Genomic DNA, 26,880 nt, shown 5'->3' on the forward strand with positions numbered 1-26,880 from the left:
ATGTCAAGTACCACATCAGGCTCTCTGCTCACTGGGTAATCTGCTTGTACCTCTCCCTTGCACCTTACCCCTGTTCAAGTGTGCACACTCTCTCTCTCTTTCTCTCTCTCTCTGCTCTCTCTCAAATAAATAAAATCTTTAAAAAAAAAAAAAAGAATATCCATCTTGAAAAAAAATTAAAAAATAAAAAATAAAACTTTCTCACTAATGGTCATTAATAAACATTAACATAAAGAAAACAATGTTATTTTAACCAAGAAAGTGAAAAAAAAGGCAGATATCACAAATATCATTAATGGCTTATTGCTTTGACTATACAAAAATAGTACCAGTACTTGGCTAGATTTATTGATTCTTTGCCCACAGAATTAAACAAGCACCATTCTGAACAGTTGTTGGAAATATTGGGTAATTAATACTGGGAAATATTGGGTATTTAATATTAATTAATAAATATTGGGTAATTAATACTTGGGTGGCTCAGTGGTTAAGCAGCTGCCTTTGGCTCAGGTCATGATCCCAGCATCCTGGGATCGAGTCCCACATCGGGCTCCTTGCTAGGCAGGGAGCCTGCTTCTCCCTCTGCCTCTGCCTGCCACTCTGCTTGTGTTTGCTCTCTCTCTGACAAATAAATAAATAAAATCTTAAAAAAAAAAAAGGTACTTTCTCCATATCTTAAAAGGATCTTTTAAAAAAAGAATTAATACTGGGAGAAAAATCCACATTGGATTGTGTACACAAAGCATATCCACAAATATATTTGTGAGATTATGCTTGGATTATTCATAGTAACTATAGACATATTAGAACAGAATAGGAATAGAGTGGGAAGAAACTAGTAACTAGGGACAAATAGAATTCATTAGTAACCCTAAAATAATAAATAATAAATAGTGTCTCGGATGGATACAGATTGGCAAGGAGAGACCACAAACTCACATGCACATACACACTCACATATATACGGAATAACATTAACTAAATTTCTGATTTAATTAACCAGTGATTCAGAACATGGGGTGGCCCCAGAGGGTAGAAGCAGGTGCACCCTTCCCCGGTCTGGTTGCCATGGTGACAATTGATACATGACCATGTATCCAGCCACACTAAATTTTCTGACATCAGAGTCACAATTTTTCTTCAGCACACCACTGGTTACCTGGCACTTTTAGCATCATCTTGAACTTTCTGCCTTTCAAATACTCAAATGATCCCAATTCATTGAATTCTATCTGTAGAGTGCATGCCCTCATTTGCTTCAGATCTCTGATCAAATATTACCTTATCAGGCCCAGACCACCCTCAATAAAAAGTATTCCCATCATTCTCTATCTCCCAAATCTTATTTTACTTCTCTTCAAAGTATGTATGTGTGTGTGTGTGTGTGTGTGCGCGCGTGCGCGCACGCGCATGCATCTCACCATATTATTTGTCTTTTTCCTCATTTGCCTCCCCTGCCTCATTTAGAATATAAGCTTCCTGAGAGCAGGCTCTGCCAGTTTGTTCTGCTATATTCCTAGAACAAAAACACAATGCCCAGCAGAGAGTAGTGCCTCAATAAGTATGTGTTTACTACAATGGAAGACAAAAATTTGTAAAGAAGAGAATCAGTCTTGGGGTGCCTGGGTGGCTCAGTCAGTTAAGCATCTGCCTTCAGCTCAGGTCATGACCTGGGATCCTGGAATCAAGCTCTGCCTTGGGCTCCCTGCTCAGTGAAGAGTCTGCTTCTTCCTCTGCCCCTCACCCTGCTTGTGTGCTCTCTCTCATATTCTCTCTCAAATAAATAAATAATCTTTTTTAAAAATCTTAAAAAGAAGAAGAAAAGAATCAGTCCTATTTTAGAGATGTTGAAGTGGAGGAGCTTGGAAACATGTGCTAAAATTAAAAAGACTAGGGAGCTACCCCCGGCCCCCCCACCCCAGGTGTGATAAATGAAGCTCAATGAAACTGGTGTGAGTAGATGACTTCCTTCAGGTAAAGAAAACATGCTAAGAGAAGAAAATGGTACTGAGGAGAGAGTCTCATAGAACTCTTGTTTTTGAAAGAAGGTATGGAAGAGAATTAAGTTAAAGGTATGGGGAAGAGGCCACCATAGAAATAAAGAATGAACTTAAGGCATTTAGTTCCAAGAGGCAAAAGATGGTCAACTGAGCTCAAACTTGAAGGGAAGACCAGCCAGATGACGAGCAGGTGGACTGGTAGAAAGTCACAGATGACCTCCAAAATATCAGTTTTGGGAAAGGGGGAGAAACTAGGTCTCAGGACCCAGAGACAGAAGAGAATGAGGGTGGAAAAGTAAAGAGTTAACATTCTTTTTTCATGTCACTTGAGGTTCAAGGGTACTTGAGATATTTTGTTGAACAAATGAGTGCATAGATGAATGAATGGATCCATTGTTCTCCCCAGAACCAGGATGGCACAGAAACTGTGGCTGAGGTCAAGAGATTAAAATGGTAAACAAAACACTTTTGAACAGCACATGTTGCATAAAAATATTTCCCTAATCAAAGTCAATTTTCCAAATGGTTTTCCCTCGATAAACATACACGGTTTATTCCTGTAACTCATTTTTAATGAGGTCCTATGACTTTCATTTGTACTTTGTTTTTTATTTTTGTTTAAAATGCACTCTTGATTAATGGAGCCTTCAGAAATTTACCTTGAGGCCCCATCTCTGTCTCAGTGGGGCCTGACTCTTGTATTCTTTGGGATTGAAGGCCTTTCAGCTGAGCTCCATTGAGTTACCTTCCCAGGCATGCTAGAGGCAACTCTGGTACATAGAGGAGTATATCCTGAAGTGAACTAAAAAAGGCCTCGCTGGGAAGGTAACATAAATAATAAAATAAATGAAAATGAGAATCCACTCAGCTTTCCACCAGAAGTACCACCAAATAGTTACGTGAAGAAACATAGTTCTAGTGGGATTTAAACATAAAATGATTAAATTTCTTGCTTTTCTGAACCTATAGCAAATTTCTCTTCGTCAGTACCTATGGCTCTCACATGACAGCATGGCTCAAAATCACCTGGATGATCTGTTAAAACACAGACTGCTGTCCTACTCCGCCAGTTTCTGATTTAGTAGGTCTGTACTTGTACTTTCAACAGTTCGCAAGTGATGCGGCTGCTGCCAGACCAAACCACACATACAAAGACCACTGCTTTATGGGACCTATGTCATGTATTTTCATAACTTCTTTCTCTACTTTTCTGTTGTCCTTCAGAGAAAATGAGTCAAATTCTCATTTCAGCGCCACTGCCCTGGCTTCTGTACGTTTCTTTTGTGAAAAACAAAAACAAAAAATTACAAAACTTTAAAAGTAGAAACAAAGTGACATTAGGATCAACCAAGCCTCAGTTTCCAGGTTTCTACTCAGTTTTAAATGGAATAAAGTTTTTACCTTAGTCAATAAGACGTTAGTGCCTCTTAAAAATAAGAGCTCAGCTGAAATCATACAAATGTGATACAACTCACACTAAAAGTAATCCTCTTTCAACTGCAAAACATGCATAAAATAAATACTTGTCCCCATCAAAGTCTCTTAACACTTATCTAGAAAAGGAGGGCGGTGGCCATCAAATGACAGGAAAACATAACACTCACTTGCCACACAGATCTTTATTTTTCCATTCTTTATTTTGTTTTTAAATCGAAGAAGAAACAGCACACCTAGATTCTAAACAAGCTAAAGGTAGAGTATAGCAGTTAAATTGGGATCTTTACAAGTAAATTATTTTTCTTCCTTTGTTTAACGTGCTGGCAAAAAGAAGAGACACAGTATGGTGTCCTAAGTAGGGTATAATCTGACTCCGTGTGCAGAGCCTTGGGGGGCAAGTCATGTGAGGCTCTAAATGAGCTGCTCACCGACTCTACACTTGAGCAATTCCAAAGAGGTTAGGGCCACGTTGATTAAAACATTTGTAAGAACAAATTAATATTCGAAGAGGTACCAGCTGTAGATTTCTGCTTATCTTCCAGTTCTAAAAGGTAAAGATTAAAAATAAAATTAAAGCAGTACTCAATAAATATTTTTAAATAAAATAAACATTAACTTTCTCTGAGATTTCATATTATTAACTTCTAAAGGGCACACTATTCTATTTATGCTTGATTTGCTCTTTTCCCACACACAAATAAATTAACGAGCTAAGAAAGGCATCTTCAAAACTAAACAAAGGGGTGCCTGGGTGCTTCAGTCAGTGGAGTGTCCGACTCTTGGTTTCAGTTCAGGTCATGATCTCCGGGTCCTGAGATCTAGCTCCATGCCGGGCTCAGTGAAGAGTCTGCTTGAGATTCCCTCTCTTCCTTCCCTCTGTCCCTCCTCCCATTCTCTCCCTCTCCAAAATAATTAAATCTTTTTAAAAAATTTAACAAAATTCAAATGATAAAGGTTTATCTATGCTTTTACCCAAATATATTATTACTCAGTCTAACCATAATGAGTTTCAGATGAAAGTAAAAAATGATACAGAATCCACACAAACCTGACTTCTTCCCTATAGGTATGTTAAATTGATCAATCAGCAGACATTTATTTAACTCCCTAACGGATATCTTGGTTTGGTTGTCCACCATCCATTTGCCCATGGAAATTAATCGTAATATTCTTTGCTCACTATGCATAAAATGTTCATTAAGATTGGCTAGATTTCAGACCATTTGCCCAATGCGTGACTTAAATTTCTGTACTTCAAATCTGTTTTTCATTCTCAATGCACAAAATAGGCAATCAAAAACCTTGTTAGCCATCTCAGCATACATGTCTTCACCACTAATGCTGGAAATAATGGCAACTTCAAAAGCTTACCATCTGTATGCTTTATAAACAACCTCAGAAGTCAACATAGCTCTCAGTCAAAGAATCCCAAACAGTCACACAACTAATAGTGTAACTCGTTGACAGTGCCACTTGCTTTTATCGTGAACCCATTGGGCTGTCATCATCACAATCCACAGTGAGAGATTTCATTACTGTTCTGTTCACTCTTCCACAAAAGAACAGTGAGGGCCCATTTAAAGGCTCAAATACCTAAGCACAGTTATAAATCCACCCTTGAGAGAGTAATAGCCTTCCAACCTTGGTGGTAAATCAGTGGGGAAGTCAAAGTCATATGTGATATCACCTTTTCATCCCTCCAACCATGACTATGAAGTGCTCAGAGGATACATGGCACTTTCTAATGATAAAATATCTGGGATTAAGGTGGAAAATGGTACAGACTCTCAACAAATCTGACTTTATTCCCAAAAGGAAGTTTAGCTGATCAATCAGCAAATATTTACTGAAATCTTGATTCAGTATCTTATTTTTGCTTATCCAGCATCTATTCCCCATTCTGCTGGCACAAAAGACCGTCTTTTCCTTTTGGGAACCGCCCCTTCACTGATTTCAGTGTTTATTTTATGGAAGAGAGAAGATAACTGATCCCACCCCCTGGCTCAAGACTTAGCCATGTAACTTAAGCCTGGCACTTAACCCAAGAGAGTCCAATAAAGTCAAAGAACATCAGCCCTAGGGCTTTCCCTGGATCTACTAAGAGAAAGAAGCTCTCCCTCTATTGCCAGAGGGCACAGTGTAGGGTACAATGAGTGCAAAACCAGGACAAAGGAAAGCAGAGACAATACACATAGAAGGACAGATTCCTGATGATAAATTTGGGTTACCTGACCCAGCATGACTAAATATTCAGACAGACCCATTCCTAGGCCTTGTTTATTACTCATTATTAGTTAGTTAGTTGGTTATTTAGTTAACTAGTGCATAAGTTGGGTTTCTTTAACTTGCAACCAAAAATTCTGACAAATTATAAGCAACCTAAAATCTGAACCACATTAAGCGAAGTTCCAAGAATACAAAGATATAAATAACAAATAATCTCTGCCTCAAAGAATCTTTTCAGTATCTAGTTGGAAATCTAATATGTAAACACAAAAAATAACTAGAAACATATGGTTCAACACCATGAGAGGTTCTATATTAATTCAGAGAAGGGAGACACCACCATAGGCTGCACATTAAGCAAAATTTTGCACTGTAAGAAAATAGTGAGCTGGGTTTTGAAGGATGACCAGGTTGTGCCTGCCTGAAAAGGACATGAAAGGACACTGAAAAAGAGTGAGAAATGAGAGCATAAGTTCAAGAATGTGCATACTGTATTGGGGAAACAATACAGTATAAACAATAAATAGACCATAAAATATTGAAGCATGGACTATCAACAATAAATGAATACATTAGTCTAGAAGTAAGAAGAATTCATAAAGTTTTCCAATGAGACACACATTATATACAGTATTTTAAATCTATATGAGATCATAGTGATCAACTGGATTGTAATGGCTAAGTGTTGAAATTGTACTCAAAAGCTAAATGTGTTTTTTTCTGCTTTGCATATGGGTCCAACCAGCTACCCCTGCTTACTACTGTAGCACATTTCATCTAGAACTAAGGGCTGCCAAAATAAATCACACTAAAACACTTCACTTAGCGGCTATTGAAGAAACTAGAACAAAAAGACTACAGACATGAACCAAGAGGAGTTTACAGAAAGAAAGACAAACATAAACCAAGGAAACAAGTGGAGCCATACAGTTAATCTGATTTGCTTTGTCCAGTTTCTCCATGAGGTAAGAAGTTTACAACAGAAACGATTAAAGACATTTTCCATTTCCACTGTGGTTTCAGCCATTTCCCCTTGTGTCATTAAGAAACTGTATGGGCAGAGTTTGGATTGGCTCTTGTTGCAAGCAGAAATGCAAAGGTTCTGTATCCCTCCTTCCCCTTCTTGGGGTATCAAAGTTTAGTTAATTAGAATAAAATGTTTTGTTTCATTTTTTAGAAGTTTATGTTATCAAGGACCATTATCAGTTTTGTACTGAATATGAAACTTTGCTTGTAATTATTGTATAACTTAATAATTACTATTTGTGATATGTCTCAGTACTGTGAATTTTTTGAAATTTTGAAATTTTACTAAGAAAAATGAACTCAACATAATTCCTTGGGAACATACTTTTCCATCTAGAATCACTGGACACAGTAATGTTTTCATTAAAAAAAAAAAAAAAAAAAGTCTCCAATGCCTGACGTGCTCCATTTAAATATCCATTTAAATTTCTATGCCCATTTGTGGCTTCATCACAATGGTTTCGACCAGTATGACACTCCATTTGACTAGAGCACGTTACAAAAGAATAATGACACAACCTCTTATAGAGGACCTCTCTTCACAGGCCTCAATCAACATAACTTCAAGATTCTGTGGAAGATAATTACTGCTTTGGTTGTTGTTTAAAGAGAGAAACTGAAATATCTGAAATCTCCTTTCTGTCAAGCTGAAGGTAGAAAAGGAAAAGGAATTGTCTATGATTAGACATGCTTTTATTCTGAAGTATCTTTATAGCAAAAAGCTTTAAGATGTGAAAATATACTAATTTTCACCCTTTACTAAGTATAGCGAAATGCGTTATTTCCTAAAGCAAATGAATATATGATTACATCCTCTCCCTATTTTAGGAAAAAGCAGTTTTATATTTTAAGTTTAAAAACATACATTTACTAAGTTTTGTATTTTTTGAATGGCGGAATTGAGTTTTTTAAAAAATTCAACACATGCTTTATCAGTGACAATTACTGTCATGTTTTAAACTGAGAAATAAAAAATTGTCAAAATATATATTAATATCACAGTATAAAGCAAAGCTTTGAATAAGGTTTCAGTATTACATGAACCAGAAAGCATAAGAAAAAAGAGTAAGATGGTTTCCTGTTCTCTTCAGAAAAGTATCATAGTAGGCAGAGTAATATCTGAACCCCCCTTGCAAAGAGGTTCATGTCCTAATGCCTGGAATCTGTGAATATGTATGTTAACCTTACATCGCAGAAGGAACTTTACAGATATGATTAATGCAAGGACCTCGAGAGGTACATATTTATTCTGTATTATCTAGGTGGGCCCAATTTCATGACACAGATTGTTAAAAGTGGAAGAGGGAGACAGAAGAGAAGATCCAAGTGATGTGATGTGAGAAGGACAGTCCTGCCAATGTTGGCTTTGAGCCAAGGAATGTCAGTGACCTCCAAAAGCTGGAAAGAACAAGAAAATGGATCCTCCCCTAGAATCTCCAGAAAGCAATGCAGCCCTACTGACACCTTGTTTTTAGCTCAGTGAGACTCGTGTTGGACTTCAGACCTTCTACTGAACTGTGACATCATAAATTTCTGTTAGGAAACCAAGTTTATGGCAATTTGTTACAGCAGCAATGGGAAACTGATACCGGTCTCATAATCCAAATAGCAGGACCATGAAAAGCAGAACTATGACAGCCCCTCAGACACTCAGAAGCTAGGAGAGGCTTTGGTCTAATCCCTTCATTACCCAGATAAGGAAATTAGTCCAGATATAATGAGAAGAAAGGTGGTTTAGCTTAAGCTTCAGAATTCAAGCCAGAGAGAGAACTAATGAAGTTCACAAAACTCTTACTCAGTGTTAGTCAGAATATTCCTCCTAGCTTCTTTCACCAGGGTAGGATTTGGGTTATGGTTTAATAACAATATGCAGAATTCTCGGAAAGAATAAACAGTTGTTGGAAATTGCACACATTTTCAGATAACACACAGAAGTACACTGCTTTGCTGTTCTGATCTATCTGCAACCGGCTAAATATACTCAAGTGAATTACCCGCACAACACTTGAAACTCAGTATATCTGTGATAAAACTTGGGGTCTTGCCTCCCAGATCAGCTCCCTCAGAAGTTTCCTGGTTTTTCTCCTTCACACCCTTCTGCAGTTTCCCTTATCCAATCAATCAAGTTCCATCATCCATTCTCCTCCCATGGAGGCTCTTTCCCTGCATTTTCTAATGACACCTTACACCCACACTAGGCAACCACTAATTGGTCTCTTTTCTTCATCTTCCCTTCTCTTCAACCTCCAATTAATCCTGAACAGTACTGCCAAATGATTCCTTCTCAAATACATCTTTCTTTATATCATTGACTTGTCCACATTTAGTAGGACTCCATTTCTAAATGGGATCAAGTTCAAACTCCTTATTCTATGCTTTGACAGGTTTATAGAATTTGACCTCATTTTTTTAATAATGTCTCCTCCCATCCCATGAACTTATTTAACTGATTTACTGCCCTATGAACAAGATCCATTCTCCTTCATATCATTCTCTTTTAAAATATCGCCTCTGCCTCCTTCTCCATGTATCTGAATTTTACCTATGTCAAGGCCTTGTAAAGTCACAGCATCTTTCTGGGTACCTTCCAGGCCAGACAACGTACAATGCTCTTGTCTTCCACTTTGAAGCACTAAAGCTCTTACCACACAGTTAACATTTAGTTTGTATTGCTAGTGTCATTTTCATCTTTAGAGTTTAAGCTCTTAGAATTTAAACCATTTGGGACCAACTAGTTCCCCTACTTATCTGCCCTGTACTTGGAACCGGAGTTTCCTGTTTAAAGCAGGACTTCAAATATTTACAGAGTGACTGAAAATAATTTTTAAAAATCTAAGAATGACAACTCTCCACACCAGCAGTGAGAAAAGCCAGCAATGAGCACTAAAGTTAACTGCTCCATTGAAGAAGGGGAGCCATACATTCAGATTTGCCCAGGACAGTCCTGATTTCTTGCTGGTTTTCCAGCTTATTAATAATGTTCACTTTTACTCGCAAAAACATCTTGGCTGAAGTAATACATGACATGCTCATTCTGCCTGTAGGGCACTTTGGACTGTGGAAAGAGCAGAAACCAGGAAGAAATCCCTGCTTATGTTCCAGCCACCCATCCAGCTAAGCAGCATTCTCTCCTCTACAGAGTGACCCTGCTCTCCAACACCATGTCTGCGTAATCAGTGTCTTTTGAATTTCACGTGAGAGGTTCAAACATTTTGGGGACACACAGGTCCAGATAAAGGTGCGAAAGTTGAATGCAATTAGAGATTCTTTAGAAGAAAAAATAATCATAGATATTGAATACAACTGTGACTCTACCCAGCAGTTTAAGAACAAAAGGGAGAGTTTTCTAAAAAGAAAAGAAAATTCAATGAGTTCCCATAGGAGTAGAAGTAATCAAGATGCAGTGTGTGAGTTCATTTATACTATAACTGTTTTGGCTATTTTCTGAATAAAATAATAAAGAACATTCACACCATTTCAATTTTTCTGAACAATAAATACATATTACTTTCACGACTGTTTAGAATTAGAAATGTGATGCCTTCTGATCCTCTTAGTGCCTAATGTACATTAAATTGACTAACCACTGCATAAATGTTTTAAAACCTACATTCATTTTCACAGTTGGCTGGCTGAAATGATCAGTTTCATAAATGAATGTCAGTGGTATCTAAACAGTAATAACTTTTTACTGCAAAGTAAGATTTTGCTCTATAAGTAATGAGTAAAATTATTAAATGTAATCTTATGTTTCATTACTGGCAGCTTGTCATAAAAAAGGAATTAAGGTCGCAAATTTTCATTTATTTTCATAGAGTAGATCAGCATTTTCACTCATTTGTAGTGAAACCTACTCAATCTAATCTCTTTTGAGGGTAGTTTTAATTACATTACATCATTCAACACAGGGTTGAGAGTTCATGTTCCAAATGGTTCCCTCCCTAAACTCTTCAACTTTAAAGGTATCTGGGGAAATGTTAAGTTCAACCAATGTAACTATACAAAATGAAAACTATCAAATGCATATCTTGGGCCCAGGATCATTTTTAAGTGTTTGGAAAAGATTTTATGAGACTATTTAGGTTACCTCTAAGTTACTAGTTCAAATATGGCCAAGCTGATACTAACTAAAAGGATTATCTTTTGTTGATATTTTAAAGATTTATATCATTAGCAGTTAATACTTAAATATCTACTACACTGAAATTATTGATAATTCTATCATTGCTAAGGACTTGTTTAACTTAGATGGCAAGAGCTGTAACATTTGGAAAAACATAATAGCATCTGGATGAATTATGGTAAAGGTTAATATTTGATATTGAGCAAAACTTTTTATCAGCTACTTTTCAGTCCTCATCTCACTACTTCATAAGTACCACATAATTTCACATTCATCTGAATACAAGCAATTACAATTCGATATTTGGTTGTTCCTAGTTGTTTTATGTCAAGAATAAAGACCCATTTGTCATCAAGTGTCTCCCCTCTTCAACTGTGCCTTCAGATGGCAAACTCCAGCAGAGACAGAACATTCTATAAAGCACAACAAAGCAACCAGACGTTGGCATTATCAAATGGGCTCTCTCTTCATGATAAAGTATTTACTTTAAAGGTCAGCATTCTCTAAATTTCATTCCTGAAAAGATAATTAAGATATTAAATTTTTTAATAGAAAGGAAGGCTTCTAGGCAAACTAGTTTTTGTATAATCTCTTCCTACTTAAGTGGAAAAGCAACACAAAATCCTAAAGACATATAAAAGCAACTGTTTACCAACATGGTTAACCTGATTATCATCCCATGTATTTTGTGCACATTTTCATTCTAGAAACAGGGAACTAAACAACTCCATTAAAATAAGATGCTTTAACTGTCAAGTACCAGGTAATGTATATCTCAATCTAAATTTTCATTATCCAATTTTTAAATATCCTTAAATTTATTTGGCATAATTTATAAATTCATAGTATACAATTATTCTAATTCCATTGTTACATACTTTTTTCACTGTCACAAACTTACTAAATGTTACTTAATTTTTTCAATTATTTTAATAAAGTTAAGATCAGTGGCTATTTCAAAGCAAAATAATTTTCCTTTTCAAATTTTTTCTTCTCACAGTTTCTTTTCTTTCCAATGTCTTTTGCCTATCAACTTATCTAGGCATATAATTCTAGATTTTGAGTTATTTTCTCTTAGTGCTTGAGGATATTATGCCATTTTTTCCTGGCATCTGCTTTCAGTCCATTGTCATTTCTTTGTAGGTGATCTATTATATTAAAAATTTATCTTTAGCTCTTAATAGCTCCTCTTTGGCATAATGCAGTTTTACCAAAATGGGTCCAGGGATGGATTTGTTCTTTTTATTCTCCTTAGCACCCAATGTGCTATTTCAATATGAGGAATCATGTATTTCTTCAATAACTGAATATTTTCTGCCATTTGAAAGTGTTCACACACACTTTTTCATGTCTCTGACTTGTTTTTTTAACCATTATGTTTTTAAACCATGCTATATTTTTATGCCATTCTGTTATGTTTATAATGCACTCAGACATACTTAATTGATAAAAAGGTATTCTTATCCCTCTTTTAATTTTTTTAAGGATTTTATTTACTTATTTGTGAGAGAGAGAATATGGCTTGGAGGGAGCAGCAGAGAGAGAAGCAGGCTCCCCACTGAGCAGGGAGCCTGATGTGGGGCTTGATTCCAGGACCCTGAGATCCTGACCTTGAGCCAAAAGCAGAGGCAGATGCTTAACAAACTGAGCCACCCAGGTGCCCTTTGCTTTTAATTTTTAAAATGAAATTATGTAGATACCAAACCTTGTTATTCTCCTATCCTTTCTTCCATCCTTATTGTCTCTTCAGTAATGACCAGTGTTAACACGCATGAGTGCATATGTGTGTGCATCTGTATGAAATCCCATAGGAAAAGTCTTCCCTTCATCTGGCCTGAATGCCAGTCATGCTAGGTTCCACTCCATAAGTCAACAGAGGAAAAGCCTCATCTCTCTTCCACCTGACAGTCTTTCAAATATAGGAAGGCAGCTGTTGTGGATAATTATATAACCATCAATCAATGAATTTATTTGCACTTTCTTTTATGGTTCAAAATAAAAAAGTGTGTATGCTATAGAAGTACAACAAAGAGAGACCTGAAGGGGCTATCAGGAGGCATTAACTCAAGTCCTAACCTCAAGGATTTGAAACTTAGGATGAACAAACTGCTTATCTTATTTAGTTGCTTCACCTCTAAATGGAGGCAATGAAAACCAAGTAATCAAGTTAATACGAACATTGGGACCTCATGTTACTCAAATATCACCTCCTCAGGAAAGTTTCCCCTAAGCCTCCTGCCATAAGATGAATGTTGGTGTCCTTCCAAAATTCATGTCTTAGTCCTCATGACTAATGTCATGATTTTAGAAGAGGGGCCTTTGAGGGGTGATTAGATCAGGAAGACAGCCATTATGATGGAGTCTTAGAAGAGACCTCCTAGCATCTTCCAACATGTGAGAATACAACAAGAAATGTGTGACCCAAAAGAGGGTCCTCAACCAACCATGCTGGCACCTTGATCTCCAACTTTTAGCCTCCAGAACTGGAAGATATAAATTTCTGTCATTTATAAGCCACTCGGTCTTTCATTTCATTATAGTGACCTGAACAGACAGGGACACCTCCTAAGTAGCTGCTTGCTTTGTCTGTGATGCCACAGTAGGAGTATATAACACCTCATTATAATGCTTATCACACTGTTTTTTAATAAATACCATGATTTCCTCAATGGCATGGACTGTCCTATTCATCTTTGGATGCTTAGAGGCTAGCACAGTACCTTGCACAGAGTAAGCACCCATAAAGGAAAAAAATACATATAAATTGTACTCTAAGTGGGAAAGTGCCACCACTATCCATTTTCTAGTTATTTAAGAACTTTCAAATCTGTTCTTTTTAGCTTACTCAATCCCTTAAGGTGATGGAAAAGATGCGGCTTATCATGTGGTAATTAATTCTAGTCCTATCAATTCCTTAAAGTAGGCAGCACATAATCAAAACAATAAACCCTTCCTGAATTAGCACAAAACACAGACTAATTTTAAGTTTCATCTTCTATTATCTGTCCACAGCCTACAAATCATGTATTTCCTCATCCTCAAAATCTTTCCTCAAGGGGAGCCTGGGTGGCTCAGTGGTTTGGGCTGCTGCCTTCGGCTCGGGTCATGATCTCAGGGTCCTGGGATCGAGCCCCGCATCAGGCTCCCTGCTCCGCAGGAAGCCTGCTTCCCCCTCTCTCTCTCTCTCTCTCTGCCTGCCTCTCTGCCTACTTGTGATCTCTGTCTTTCAAATAAATAAATAAAATCTTTAAAAAAAAAAATCTTTCCTCAAGCCTTCCTCACCCTCGAGGAAACATTCTATTATTCTCCTACCTTTATCCTATGCATTTCATGGAGATTAGTCAAGACTTGGTAGACTTTATTTCTGAGTTCTCATTTGGTTTCTGACCAATGGAACCTGCTTCCCATTTAATGACATTTAATGACACAAAGAATACCATCTTCCTCTCCCAATTTTCTAGCCCAGTTTTTTCTCCTCAGCTCTGAATCTCTCAGCTTGGCACCTTTAACCAACTCATGCTTGAGCCTATAGCAGAATAAGGGAACAGCCAAATTATCTCACCCAGAGAATACTGTGGTAGGAAAGGACAAGCAGGACAAAGGTATTCTAAGATCAGAACTAAAAAGGACAGGGCACAGAAGAGATAAGCAAAGGTCAATGGGAAGTGGGTCACTGAGCAGACACCATCAGGAAGATAGGACCACGTGTGAGGTCTTGACAGGATGACCATAAACTTCAGAGGATGCCCATCTGGGACACTACTCAACAGCTCCAAAAATTGGATAATACAGGAAGAAAAGGAGGAGAAGGAAATCCTGAATGATCAAGATTATATTTTAAATAACCCAAAACATCATAAAATTACCACATAAACTTGGAATTAACTAAAATAAGTTTTCCAGTAGAATGAGGGCCCAAATAGAAGATAAGTTCCGCAGAAGAAAAAGTGAGAAAATCCTGTTTCTCACATATTTGTGTTTTATAGCTAGAAAATCTGTGCTTGCACTACGTGATTTTGGTCCTCACCGATTCCCTGACTATATTTTCTCATTCTCCTTTGCTGACTCCTGCTTTTGTTCATCCCTCTGATATAATCATCCTCAAGGGTTCTGTCCTTCTGACCTTCTCACCTCACCAGGTAAGTCTCCTTGAGCAATCTTCATTCCCCTGGCTTCGGGTATCTCCTATAAACAATTCTTAAATTCCCATCGCTAGCTCCAACCTCTCTTTGTCAAAAAATTTAAAAACTTCATCTTACTACTCTGTTGTTTCAACAACGATAAGTAGGTCTTATGGGCTGAAACATGCCCTCCACAAATTCAAATGTTGAAATCTTAACCCTCTGTACATCCAAATGTGACTATATTAGGAAGTAGGGTCCTTAAAATGGTAATTATGTTAAAATGAAGTCATTATGGTGGGCCATAATTCAATGCGACCATGTGCTTATAAGAAGAGGAAATTTGGACATGGACGGGCACAAAGGGAAGATTGTGTGAACACACAGAAATGATGGCCATCTATGAGACAAGGAGAGAAGTCACAAAAGAAACCAAGCCTTCTGACACCTTGGTGTCATATTTCTAGCCTCCAGAAACATGAGAAAATTAATTTCTGTTGTTTAAACCTCTCGGTCTGTGGCCCTTTGTGACAGCAGCTGTAACAAACTGTAACAAACCAATATAGTATCTTTCAAAATTAAGTTCAAACACAAGCGCCATCCTCATCTCACACCTACTTCTCTCTCTAACGTCATCTCCCATCTCTGCGAGTTTCCTGCACTCACTGTGTAATTTAGTTGAACAATGTTACCTTTGCACAGGCAGTTCCCTTACCAAAAATGCCTGTCTACTGGTTCTTTATTCTAATACTTCCCTATCACTCAAAGCACATTTACAAGCAATGCTTATTAAAATAATGTTAACATGTATTATGTGTTCAAGTACCAAGGACAATCACTGTTTTAGGCCCCAGGGATAGATGGAGAATGTTCCCAGTTAAATGAGATTACTTCTTCTCGGAGCACCCTGTGCATTCTTCCATCACTGTACTTACTCAAGAATGTAATAATTCTTTCTTGTCTGAAGGCCTTAATTTTTTATATCTATCCTGCTGGTATCTAATATGCACTAGTGTGCATGTACTGTGCTAAGCACCATCTGTACAGAACCTCATGTATCATTCATCTCAACCCTGTGAGATGTGCACTATTCTTATTATTGCAATTTTACAATGGAAGTTTAGCCTCAAAGAGGAAATTAAGATGACCCAGGTGGTTAAGTGGCAGGGCTGATCATCAAGCCTAATTTGTCAGATTCCAATCACCTTCTTATACCACTTTCCTTAGAACGTGTAAGTTCCTGAGAGACTGGAGCTCTATATTCCTAGCCCTTGGTAAAGTACCTGACACATAGTAGTAAAAAAAAAATTCATGAGTTTGAGTCGATAAATAGATGATGATAGAATAAGTTCTTTAACATAAATGCCTTAAATTCATTTGAAGCAAATGAGATATAACTGGGTTGAAAAGCATAGGAAAAATGGTCTAACATGTCTGGTTAAGAGAAAGGAATAATGGGTTCCCTCCACAGAAACCCTACTCAGCAGCTTTGTGAACTGAGCCAAAGTACTTTGCTCCTCTGCAACTTGGATTTAACACTGGTGTCATGAGGTTACTCTGTACATTAATTGAGGTATACCATGCTTAGTATGATATGAGGTACAGGACCAAATAAATGTTGGAGGCAGTTACTATCATTAGGTGTGACTTCTCTACTTGAAATGAGACTAGCAGCTCATCAGATGATTTTAAGAAAAAAAAAAAAATCGGGGCACCTGGATGGCTCAGTGGGTTAAGCTACTGCCTTCGGCTCGGGTCATGATCTCAGGGTCCTGGGATTGAGTCCCACATCAGGCTCTCTGCTCGGCGGGGAGCCTACTTCCTCCTCCCTCTCTCTGCCTGCCTCTCTGCCTACTTGTGATCTCTCTCTGTCAAATAAATAAATAAAATCTTTTAAAAAAAAATCTATTACAGAAAGAACATTTTCCTCAAGAAAGACTGAAAGATGTTCATTGGGGGAAAAAAAGAAAAATGGCAACTTCTGCAAGGTGTTCATGTCATGACCAGTGAAAAGCAGAGTTTTTGGACAACTTTTACCAAGTAATATGGCATACATTATACTCATTAAATGTCTCTTGAACGTAACTATCAATTCCAGATGGTAATGTGAACAATTCACAGATAGGTTACATAAGCAATAAGGACTACAGATTTACTCCCATCTTGAGAACCAACTTACATTTTTATTTTCAATTTTCCACTGATGAGTTCTCTCTTCTCTTGGATTTCATGTCCAACTGGTTTTCACTTTCAAATTTCTCTTCAGCCATTATTTTACCTTGACATTAGCCCTCACTGGCAGCAGTTCTGCCAGGTTTTTCTCTAAGTTACATTAGATATATTAATAACCTAATAGAATGGAAGAACTGGATTTTCAAATCCAGATCTTGTGATTCATCAGTCTATTTCAGAAATAAAATACGTACCAAGCTCTGTGCTCAGCTCCCTATAGTCTCACTCCTATTCAACAGAGTCCTGAAAATCCTGGCCAGCACAGTCAGGCTAGAAAATGAAATAAAAGGTGCCCTAATAGAAAAGAAAGCAGGATAACTGTCCTTGTTTGCAGATGCTATGATATTATGTAGAGGAAATCCTAAAGACTCCTCCAAAAACCTGCTAACACTAATTAATAAATTCAGTAAGTCAACATACAAAAAAATAAAAAGTCGTGTTTCTGTACACCAACAATAAAACATCCAAAAAAGAAATAAAGTAAGCGATTCCATTCACCAGCATAACAAAAACAATAAAGTTCCTGGGACTACATGTAGCCAATAAGGTGAAAGTACTCTACACTGAAAACTAAAAGACTTTGATGAAAGAAACTGAAGGTACAAACAAATGGGAAGATATCCTATGTTCATTGATCAGAAGAATTAATGTTGTCAAAATATCCATATTACCCAAAACCATCTATAAATTTAATGCAATCCCTATCAAAATTCCAATGACATTTTTCACAGAAATAGAAAAATAACAATCCTAAAATTTAGATGAAGCCACAAAAGATCCATAATGGCCAAAGGAATCCCCCTTCCCAAAAATAGAACAAAGCTGGATACGTCACACTTTCTGATTTCAAACTGTATTATAAAGCCTATAGTAATCAAAACAGTACCTTACCAGAATAAAAACAGACACTTAGGCCAATGGAACAAAATCTAGATCCCAGAAACAAACCCTCACATATATGGTCAACTAATGTTGGAAAGCAAGCAAGAATACTCAAAGGAGAAGAGATAGTTCTACAATACTACTGGAAAAACTGGATAGTTACATGTAGAAGAATGAAATTGGACCCCTATCTTACACTAATCATAAAAATAAACTCAAAATGGACAAAGATTTAAATTTAAGAATTGAAACTATAAAACTCCAAGAAAAAAACATAAGGGAAAATCTCCTTTTTACCTTGGTCTTGGAAGTGATCTGGATATGACACCAAAAACACAATAAAAGGAAAAATAAATAAGTGGGTCTACACCAAAGTAAAAAGATTCTGCAGAGCAAAAGAAACTCAGTGAAATGAAAAGGCAACCTACAAAATCAGAGGAAATATTTATAGGATATATGTTAAAAAGGGTTAGTGTCCAAAATATATAAAGAACTCATTAACCCTACAGCAAAAAAAAACAATTACCTAATTACAAAATGGGCAGAGAAAATGAATAGACATTTTTTCAAAGATGACATACAAATGGACAACAGGTACAGGAAAAGGTGCTCACCATCACTATTCATTCAGGGAAATGCAAATCGGAACCGTAATGAGATACCGCTTCACAGTTACAATAGCTATCATTAAAATGGTAAGAGAAAAGTGTTGACAAGAATATGGGAAAAAAAGAACTCTAGTACACTGTTGTTGGGAGTGCAAATTAGTACAGCTGCTATGGAAAACAGTATGCATGTTCTTCAAAAAATTAAAAATAAAACTACCATATGATCTAGCAATCCCACTTCTGAGTATATATCTAAAGAAATTGAAATTAATTCTCTCATAAAGGTATCTGTACTCTCATATTCATTGCAGCACTACTCATGACAGTGAGTAGTCAAGACATGGAAACAGTCTAAATATCTGTCAGTGGATGAATGGATAAAAAAAGATGTGAGATACACACACACACACACAGAGGAATATTATTCAGCCACGAGAAAGGAAATCCTTCTATTTGCTACAAATTGGATGGATCTTGAGGGCATTATGCTAAATGAAGTAAGTCAGAGAGAAAAATACTTTATAATAACACTTAAAATATAACGTATAATATCTAAAAACGACAAACTCAGAGATACAGTAAAGTAGTAAAGTGGTGGTTGGTTGGAGTGGGAGAAATGGGGAGATATTGGTCAAACGGTACAAACTTCAAGTTACAAGACTAACAAGTCTAGGTATCTAGTGCACAGTCTGGTAAGTACAGTTAATAATACTGTTTCATATACTTGAATGTTGCCAGTTTAGTAGATTAGAGGTGTTCTTATCACAAAAAAGAAATAACTATGGTGGTAATCATTTTGCAAATTTATGAATGTACCAAAGCAACAGGACTTACATAAACCTTAAACTTACACAATGTTATGTGTCAATGTATCAATAAAGCTTAATAAAAAACATTATAATATCTAAGAAGTAAATTCTTAGATAAAAATCTAGTTAGTATTGGTTGACTTGGGTAAGGACAAAGAATAAGAGAAGGTCTTAGGCTCTATTCACACAAAAAGCACCATTTACCTTTGGTGGAGGAACAAATTCAACGCATTCCAGCCATATTGTTAAAAAGTAATTTCCACATATTGCACATTTTCTTCTCTGAGAGATTATGTTCCTGACCTGTGGGTGCTGTTCTATGACGTGCATTATGAAAGGATTCTTTACTGCTAGTTCATTCATTATAAATCTTGATGTTATTTCCTAGATTAAAAAAATACAGTTCCTCAGATTATTTTTAAGATAACTATTTTATATTACAACTATTCTCATTTCACTAATTTACTTTTTTTGGCCTATTTCTCATAGTTTCTGTTAATTTTCCAGAATACATATATAATAAATTATATTGCTAGTGACTGATCTTATAAACTCATTTTCAATAATATAAGAAAAGCAGTTTGGGGCGCCTGGGTTGTTCAGTGGGTTAAAGACTCTGCCTTCGGCTCAGGTCATGATCTCAGGGTCTTGGGATCGAGTCCACATCAGGCTCTCTGCTCCGCAGGGAGCCTGCTTCCTCCTCACTCTCTGCCTGCCCCTCTCTGCCTACTTGTGATCTCTGTCTGTCAAATAAATAAATAAAATCTTAAAAAAAAAAAAAGAAAAGAAAAGCAAGTTACTTCCATTTCAATATTTGTACATCTCTTACATTCAGAAATCCAAATTATTAAAAATTTACATCATTAAAGTTTAGGTTCAATGTTATACCTCTCATTATAATAAGCAAAAAAAAAAGAAACAAAAAAATAATAAAACACGGATTGTACAAATATTCAGACTGGACTAAAAAATTGAGTCTGTGATATTAACTAACATCTAAATCCTTATTACTTAAACTGTGACTCATGGGCCAATAGAACCTGTATCACCTCAAAACCTATTAGAAATGCAGACTTCCTGGGGCACCTGGGTGGCTCGGTCGGTTAAGCTTCCAGTGCCTGATTTTGGCTTAGCTCAGGATCTCAGAGTCCTGAGATTGAGCTCTGCACCAGGTTCCGTGCTCAGCGGGGAGTCCGCTTTTCTCCTCCTTCTCCCTCTGCTCCTCCCCCTGCTGTCTCTCTCCCACAAATAAATAAATAAATAAACAAATCTTAAAAGAAGAAGGAAGAGGAGGAGGAGGAGAAAGAAATGCAGACTTTCAGTTGCACTTCAGACCTACTGAACCAGAATCTGCCATTTAAAAAGGTTCTCTGGGTAATCAGTGTGCCTGTTGAGCTTTGAGATGCACTGGTCTAAGTTACCTACTGCAGTGAGTACCTGAATAGAGTCATATTGGTAAAGAGCACTGATTCCTATTGCCCAAATCTCTGAATTCAATCTGTATTAAATCTATCTACCCAGCCATGTCCAGAAACTTCACTTCAGGTAATGACTTAAAATATTAAATAACAAAAAGGGTGGTGAGAATATATAAGCTGGCTTTTGCCATGACCACCAACAATATCATCACCCTAAAGTAAAATAGTATATAATACATAAAATTAAATCTTCGCTGATGAAGCAAACAAAATAAACATTTAATTTACTCTGCTAAAGGAACCTCATTGTTTGTGCCGGTAGCATGAAGTCCTGTATGAATGTTACACAAACATTGCATCAGTTGTAACAGTTTATGGGAATGGGTGTTTTTTGTTGTTGTTGCTTTTGTTTTCTGTTTTTTTGGTTTTTTGGGTTTTTTTGGCCAAAGTGAAAGATTTCCCTCTGGCATTAAGATAGCCTATATCAGGCTCTTTCGGAATAGGGTCCTAACAAGAATCTTTGGGAATACATGCATACCTACATACATACATACACACACACACACACACACACACATACACACATATGCTCATACATAATCTTCACTCATTTGCCCCAATTAAAATCTTAAAAAAATAAGAACAAAGTTCTATAGATTGTTGTCTTCTTATTACTCTTCTTATTGCTCTTTATTACTCTAACCCTTCCATTTACCAACTTCTGAGAAAGCAGCCTTCGTACAGCAAACAGCCATAAGATTGGGCTCCTTAAATGTCTGATCCTCAACAGCACAACCTCCTCCCTACTTCAGCTCTTTTTCCTGGATTGTTACATGATAAGGTCATCCTTTCTGGAATAATTACTCTTTCATACGAAAATTACCAGGACTCCTAAATTAGATGCCCATTATCAAATCCTCTTCTTTACTTACACAGAGAAGAGTTTGTGATTCGGAATGATATACTAATTTTAGAGGTCAATGTTTAGCTATCAAATCTCAATGGCTAGGTCTCACAATAAAGCAGAAAACGAATAAACAAGGATTCACTTCCCAAGCAGCAGATGGTAGGAAAATTTGCTGAAATACATGGGACCTATAAATAGGTCACAATTCATACAGTTCACTTTTTCAATTTACAGTTTCTGGAACCAAACATGTTTGTTGCACTTGATATGTCTCTTGACAACTCTTATATTACCCATTAATTATGTTCTTCTCCTACTTGCTGCCAATATGTTACCTTGGAAGAATAACACATACCGCTGAAACATAAGGTTATGACTTGGAACTGCTAGCATATATAAAGTAAGATATTATTGGCATGACCAATAGTAACTTTTAGGACACCTCTTAAAGGTACAGGCAATGCAGGGTGCCTGGGTGGCTCAGTGGGTTAAAGCCTCTGCCTTCAGCTCAGGTCATGATCTCAGGTTCCTGGGGTCAAGTCGCACATCAGGCTCTCTGCTCAGCAGGGAGCCTGCTTCCTCCTCTCTCTCTCTCTGCCTGCCTCTCTGCCTACTTGTGATCTCTGTCTGTCAAATAAATAAAATCTTAAAAAAGATACAGGCAATGCAGTTTTTGAGAACATACAGCTTAATGATGGCTTAATTCTAGCGTTATTAAAAGTCAAGAAATCTTTTATGAACAAATAAATTGTTCCTTTTGAATAGCTTATGTGCTATTATGTTAGAATATTTTTTTATCTAACTATATGTACATCAGAGATGATTCCTATGCTTAAACCATCATATATTAAAATCAGTTTCAGCTAGATGTTTTTATTTTTCCTTACATATGATTATTTAATTTGAATTTTAAAATTATCCATACACAAATTATATTTTTATAAATATTAAAATTATACTCTTGGTTTCAGCTCAGGTCATGACCTCTTGGGTCACGAGATTGAAACCTGCCCAGGCTCCAATCTCTGTGGGGAATCAGCTTGAGGATTCTCTCCCTCTGCCCCTCCTGCCACTCACATCAGCCACATCTGCTCTCTAAACAAACAAACAAATAAATCTTTTTAAAAAATTGGTGTTCATCAACAGATGAATGGATCAAGAAGATGTGGTATATATACACAATGGAACACTATGCAGCCATCAAAAGAATTGAAATCTTGCTATTTGCAATGACGTGGATGGAACTAGAGAGTATCATGCTTAGCGAAATAAGTCAGAGAAAGACAACTATCATATGATCTCCCTGATATGAGGAAGTGGTGATGCAACATGGGGGCTTAAGGGGGTAGGAGAAGAATAAATGAAACAAGATGGCATTGGGAGGGAGACAAACCATAAGTGACCCTTAATCTCACAAAACAGACTGAGGGCTGCTGGGGGGAGGGTGGTTGAGAGAAGGGGGTGGGGTTATGGACATTGGGGAGGGTCTGTGCTATGGTGAGTGCTGTGAAGTGTGTAACCTGGCGATTCACAGACCTGTACCCCTGGGGATAAAAATATATGTTTATAAAAAATAAAAATATTTTTAAAAATATTAAAATTATAAAATGTAACAACAGTTATAAAGTCTTAGAAGGAATGATGAACTTTGAAACTGTTATATGACCAAATGTTACTGTGTGTATGACAGGCATTAAAACATCATCAAGAGGAAAGATTCTTAGAGACAGACAGATAAATAGTAGAGCCAGTAGAAATCCTGGCTCTACAACTTTTCAGCAGGGTGATACTATCTGGCAAAGTCCTTATTAACTTCTCTAATCTTGGATACCACACCTGTAAAATAGGGTTTTTTTTTTTCTAATACTATCACACAGAATTCAGAGAATTAAATTAGATAACATAGATAAAACTTTTAGTCCAACATTTACTGGTGCAGTATGCTTTGGTTAATATTTTGTTATAATCTAGTCATAAACATTAAATTTTAGTTCATAAATCTTTGAGGTGAAGAAAAGTTTTTAAAAATCTTTTTTTTTAAGATTTTATTTATTTCTTTATTTGTCAGAGAGAGAGAGAGCACAGACAGGCAGAGTGGCAGCAGAGGCAGAGGGAGAAGCAGGCTCCCTGCTGAGCAAGGAGCCTGATGCGGGACTCCATCCCAGGACGCTGGGATCATGACCTGAGCCGAAGGCAGCCACTTAACTAACTGAGCCACCCAGGCATCCCAGAAGTTCTTAAAAATCTTAACCAAGGCATAGCCTAAATCAAAGCTCTACAATTCTTTGACAGATCAAGTAGTTTAAATCAGGGGTGCCTGGCTGGCCTAGTTGGTGGAACATGTGACTCCTGATCTCAAGGTTCAGAGTTTGAGCCCCATGATGGGTATAGAGATTACTTAAAAAAATCATTAAAAAAAATTTTTAATAGTTTATATCAGTAATGTCACTTTTTCTCCACATCCTCGCCAGCACTTGTTGCTTCTTGCATTTCTCATTTTAGACATTCTGACAGAGTGAGGGAATATCTCATTGTGGTTTTGGTTTATAATTCCCTGTTGATGAGTGATGTTAAGCAACTTTGTCTCTTGGCCATCTGTGTGTCTTCTTCAGAAAAATGTCTGTTCATATCTTCTGCCCATTTTTAACTGGAGTATTTGTTCTTTTGGTGTTGAGTTGTATAAGTTCTTTATATTTTTTGGATATTAAACCCTTATTTTTGTTTCATTGATTGTTTCTTTTGCTGTGCAGAAGCTTTTTATTTTGGTGTAGTCCCAATAGTTTATTTTTGCTTTTGTTTCCTTTGCCTTAGAGACATATCTAGAAAAAATGTCAAAGAAATTACTGCCTGTGCTCTCCTCTATGATTTTTATGACTACTGTCTCACATTTAGGTCTTTCATATATTTTCAGTTTATTTTTGTATGGCATAAGAAAGTGGTCTAATTTCAATCTTGTGCATGTGGCAATCCAGTTTTCCCAACACCATTTTTTAAAAAGATGGTCTTTTCCCCATTATATTCTTGCCTCTTTTGTTGTAGACTGACCATAGAAGCATGGGTTTATATTTATATCTGGGATCTCCATTCCATTCTACTGATCTATGTGTCTATTTTTGTGCCAGTACCATACTGTTTTGATTACTACTGCTTTGTAGTATACCTTGAGATCTGGAATTGTGATTCCTCCAGTTTTGTTCTTTTTTAAAATTGCTTTGGCAATGTGGGTGGCTCAGTTGGTTAAGCATCTGCCTTCAGCTCAAGTCATGATGCCAGGGTCCTGGATTCAAGTCCCATATCAGACTTTTTGCCCAGAGGAGAGACTTCTTCCCCCTCTGCCTGCCACTCCCCCTGCTTGGGCTCTCTCTCACTCTGTAAAATTTTTTTAAATCCTTTAAAAAATTGCTTTGGCTGTTTGGGGCCTTTTGTGGTTTCATACAAATTTTAGGATCATTTGTTCTAGTTCTATGAAAGACACTATTGATATTTTGATAGGGATTGCTTTAAATCTGTAGAATGTTTTTGGTGGTAAGGCCATTTAAACAATATTTATTCTCCGAATCCATGAGTATGGATTCTCCTTCCATTGGTTTGTGTCATCTTCAATTTATCTCATTGATATTCTAAAGTTTTCAGAGTTCAGGTCTTCACTTTTTTGGTTAAGTTCAATCCTAGATATTTTATTATTTTGGGTGCAATAAAATAAATACCATTACTTAATTTCCCTTCCTACTCTTTTGTTATTAGTGTATAGAAATGCAACAGTTTTCTATATATTGATTTTGTATCCTGTGAGCTTATTAAATTCATTTATCAGTTATAGTAGTTTTTTATGGTCTCCTGCTCTTATAGGTAGTGGCCTTATGAAGGAGAGGTCCTGCGGTATCCTGTAGTAAAATGTCCCCTGGTCATCAGAATCTAGAGTTTCAGGAGTGTCTCCTATGTGAGTTGTGTGTGCCCTACTGCTATGGCTGAGCTGTATTTGTTTCAGGCCAGTTGTCAGCAATGGCTCACTTTCCCTGTTGTTGGCAAGTTTGGTCCCTCTGTTGTTAATGGGCAAATGTGGGGCTGCCCTGAGCTTGAGTGGGGTCAGACCAGGCATTTGTCAGAGCTGCAGTAGCACCAAACTGCAAGGCACTCTCCCGGTGTTATACCAAGGCAGGGGGGTCGGGGGGGACTTTCACCGATGGGTAAAGTGTGTAGTTAGACCAGATGTTTGCCCTCAGCCTACTGCTGGGGCTGCAATTTAACTGGTATGTGTGGTTATCTTCAACTCTCGCCAGGACAGGAGTCATGTTGGAATGGTGCTGGCCCCTACTGGGACTGCTTACACAATGCCACGCTTGTGGCATAGATTTGGACTCTTGTGGGGGGCAGGTTAGAGGGTTCTGCTCAACAGGAGAATGCAAGGGCAGGGCACATAGTGTCAGCAAGCTTTGTACAGGTCTGCTGTGGGAGGAGACCTGTACCGATCTGGAAAACTCCTGGGGAAGCCAGGGTTGGAGGGAATGAGTCTGCAGAAGAGGTGGGTGTGGGGTACACTGTTAGCAAGCTCTGTGGAGTATTCACACTCTGCTGGTTCCTGCATGTGTTTGTGTATCTAGGCCGGGGGTGTGGGCCTTCCAGCTCTTGTTTTCAGAGAAGTCTCCCAAAGATCCCTGCCCCTCCTGCACAAGCTCTGAGATAATAAATAAATATCTCTCCCATCCCCCAAGTGTTGCTCAAACTGCTGCTTCTATGCTCTATCACTGGGGCTGTTTGTTAGGCTGTCTCTCTCTCTCGCTCTTTTTTTTTTTTTTTAATTTCTTTTCAGTGTACCAGAATTCATCGTTTATGCACCACACCCAGGGCTCCATGCAATCCGTGCCCTCCCTAATACACACCACCAGGCTCCCCCAACCTCCCACACCCCGCCCCTCCAAAACCCTCGGGTTGTTTTTCAGAGTCCATAGTCTTTCATGGCTTGTCTCCCACTCCAATTTCCCCCAACTCTCTTCTCCTCTGTCTCTTCAAGGGTGGGGACTCAGTTTTTTATCGCCCTTTGGCTCTCCCAGACCTAAGCTGCTGATTTTTAAAGTTCCAGGTGTTAAGCCC

General features: G+C 37.4%; 1 protein-coding gene across 1 annotated transcript in view; it reads right to left on the minus strand.

Annotated features, from left to right (window-relative positions):
• Window positions 1–3,593: 3,593 nt before the first annotated feature.
• LRRC69 (leucine rich repeat containing 69) overlaps window positions 3,594–26,880 on the minus strand; it is a 97,259-nt gene continuing 73,972 nt past the window's right edge. The window contains exons 7-8 of the mRNA XM_004768593.3: window positions 19,669–19,848; window positions 3,594–3,981 (exon numbers count right to left, since the gene is read on the minus strand). Of these exons, the coding sequence (XP_004768650.1) occupies window positions 3,871–3,981; window positions 19,669–19,848 (291 nt within the window). The 3' untranslated portion in view covers window positions 3,594–3,870. The remainder of the gene's footprint in view (window positions 3,982–19,668; window positions 19,849–26,880) is intronic.

Source organism: Mustela putorius, unplaced genomic scaffold (genome assembly GCF_011764305.1).
Source record: "Mustela putorius furo isolate JIRA1106 unplaced genomic scaffold, ASM1176430v1.1 tig00003846_pilon_pilon_pilon, whole genome shotgun sequence".
Classification (NCBI taxonomy): Eukaryota; Metazoa; Chordata; class Mammalia; order Carnivora; family Mustelidae; genus Mustela; species Mustela putorius.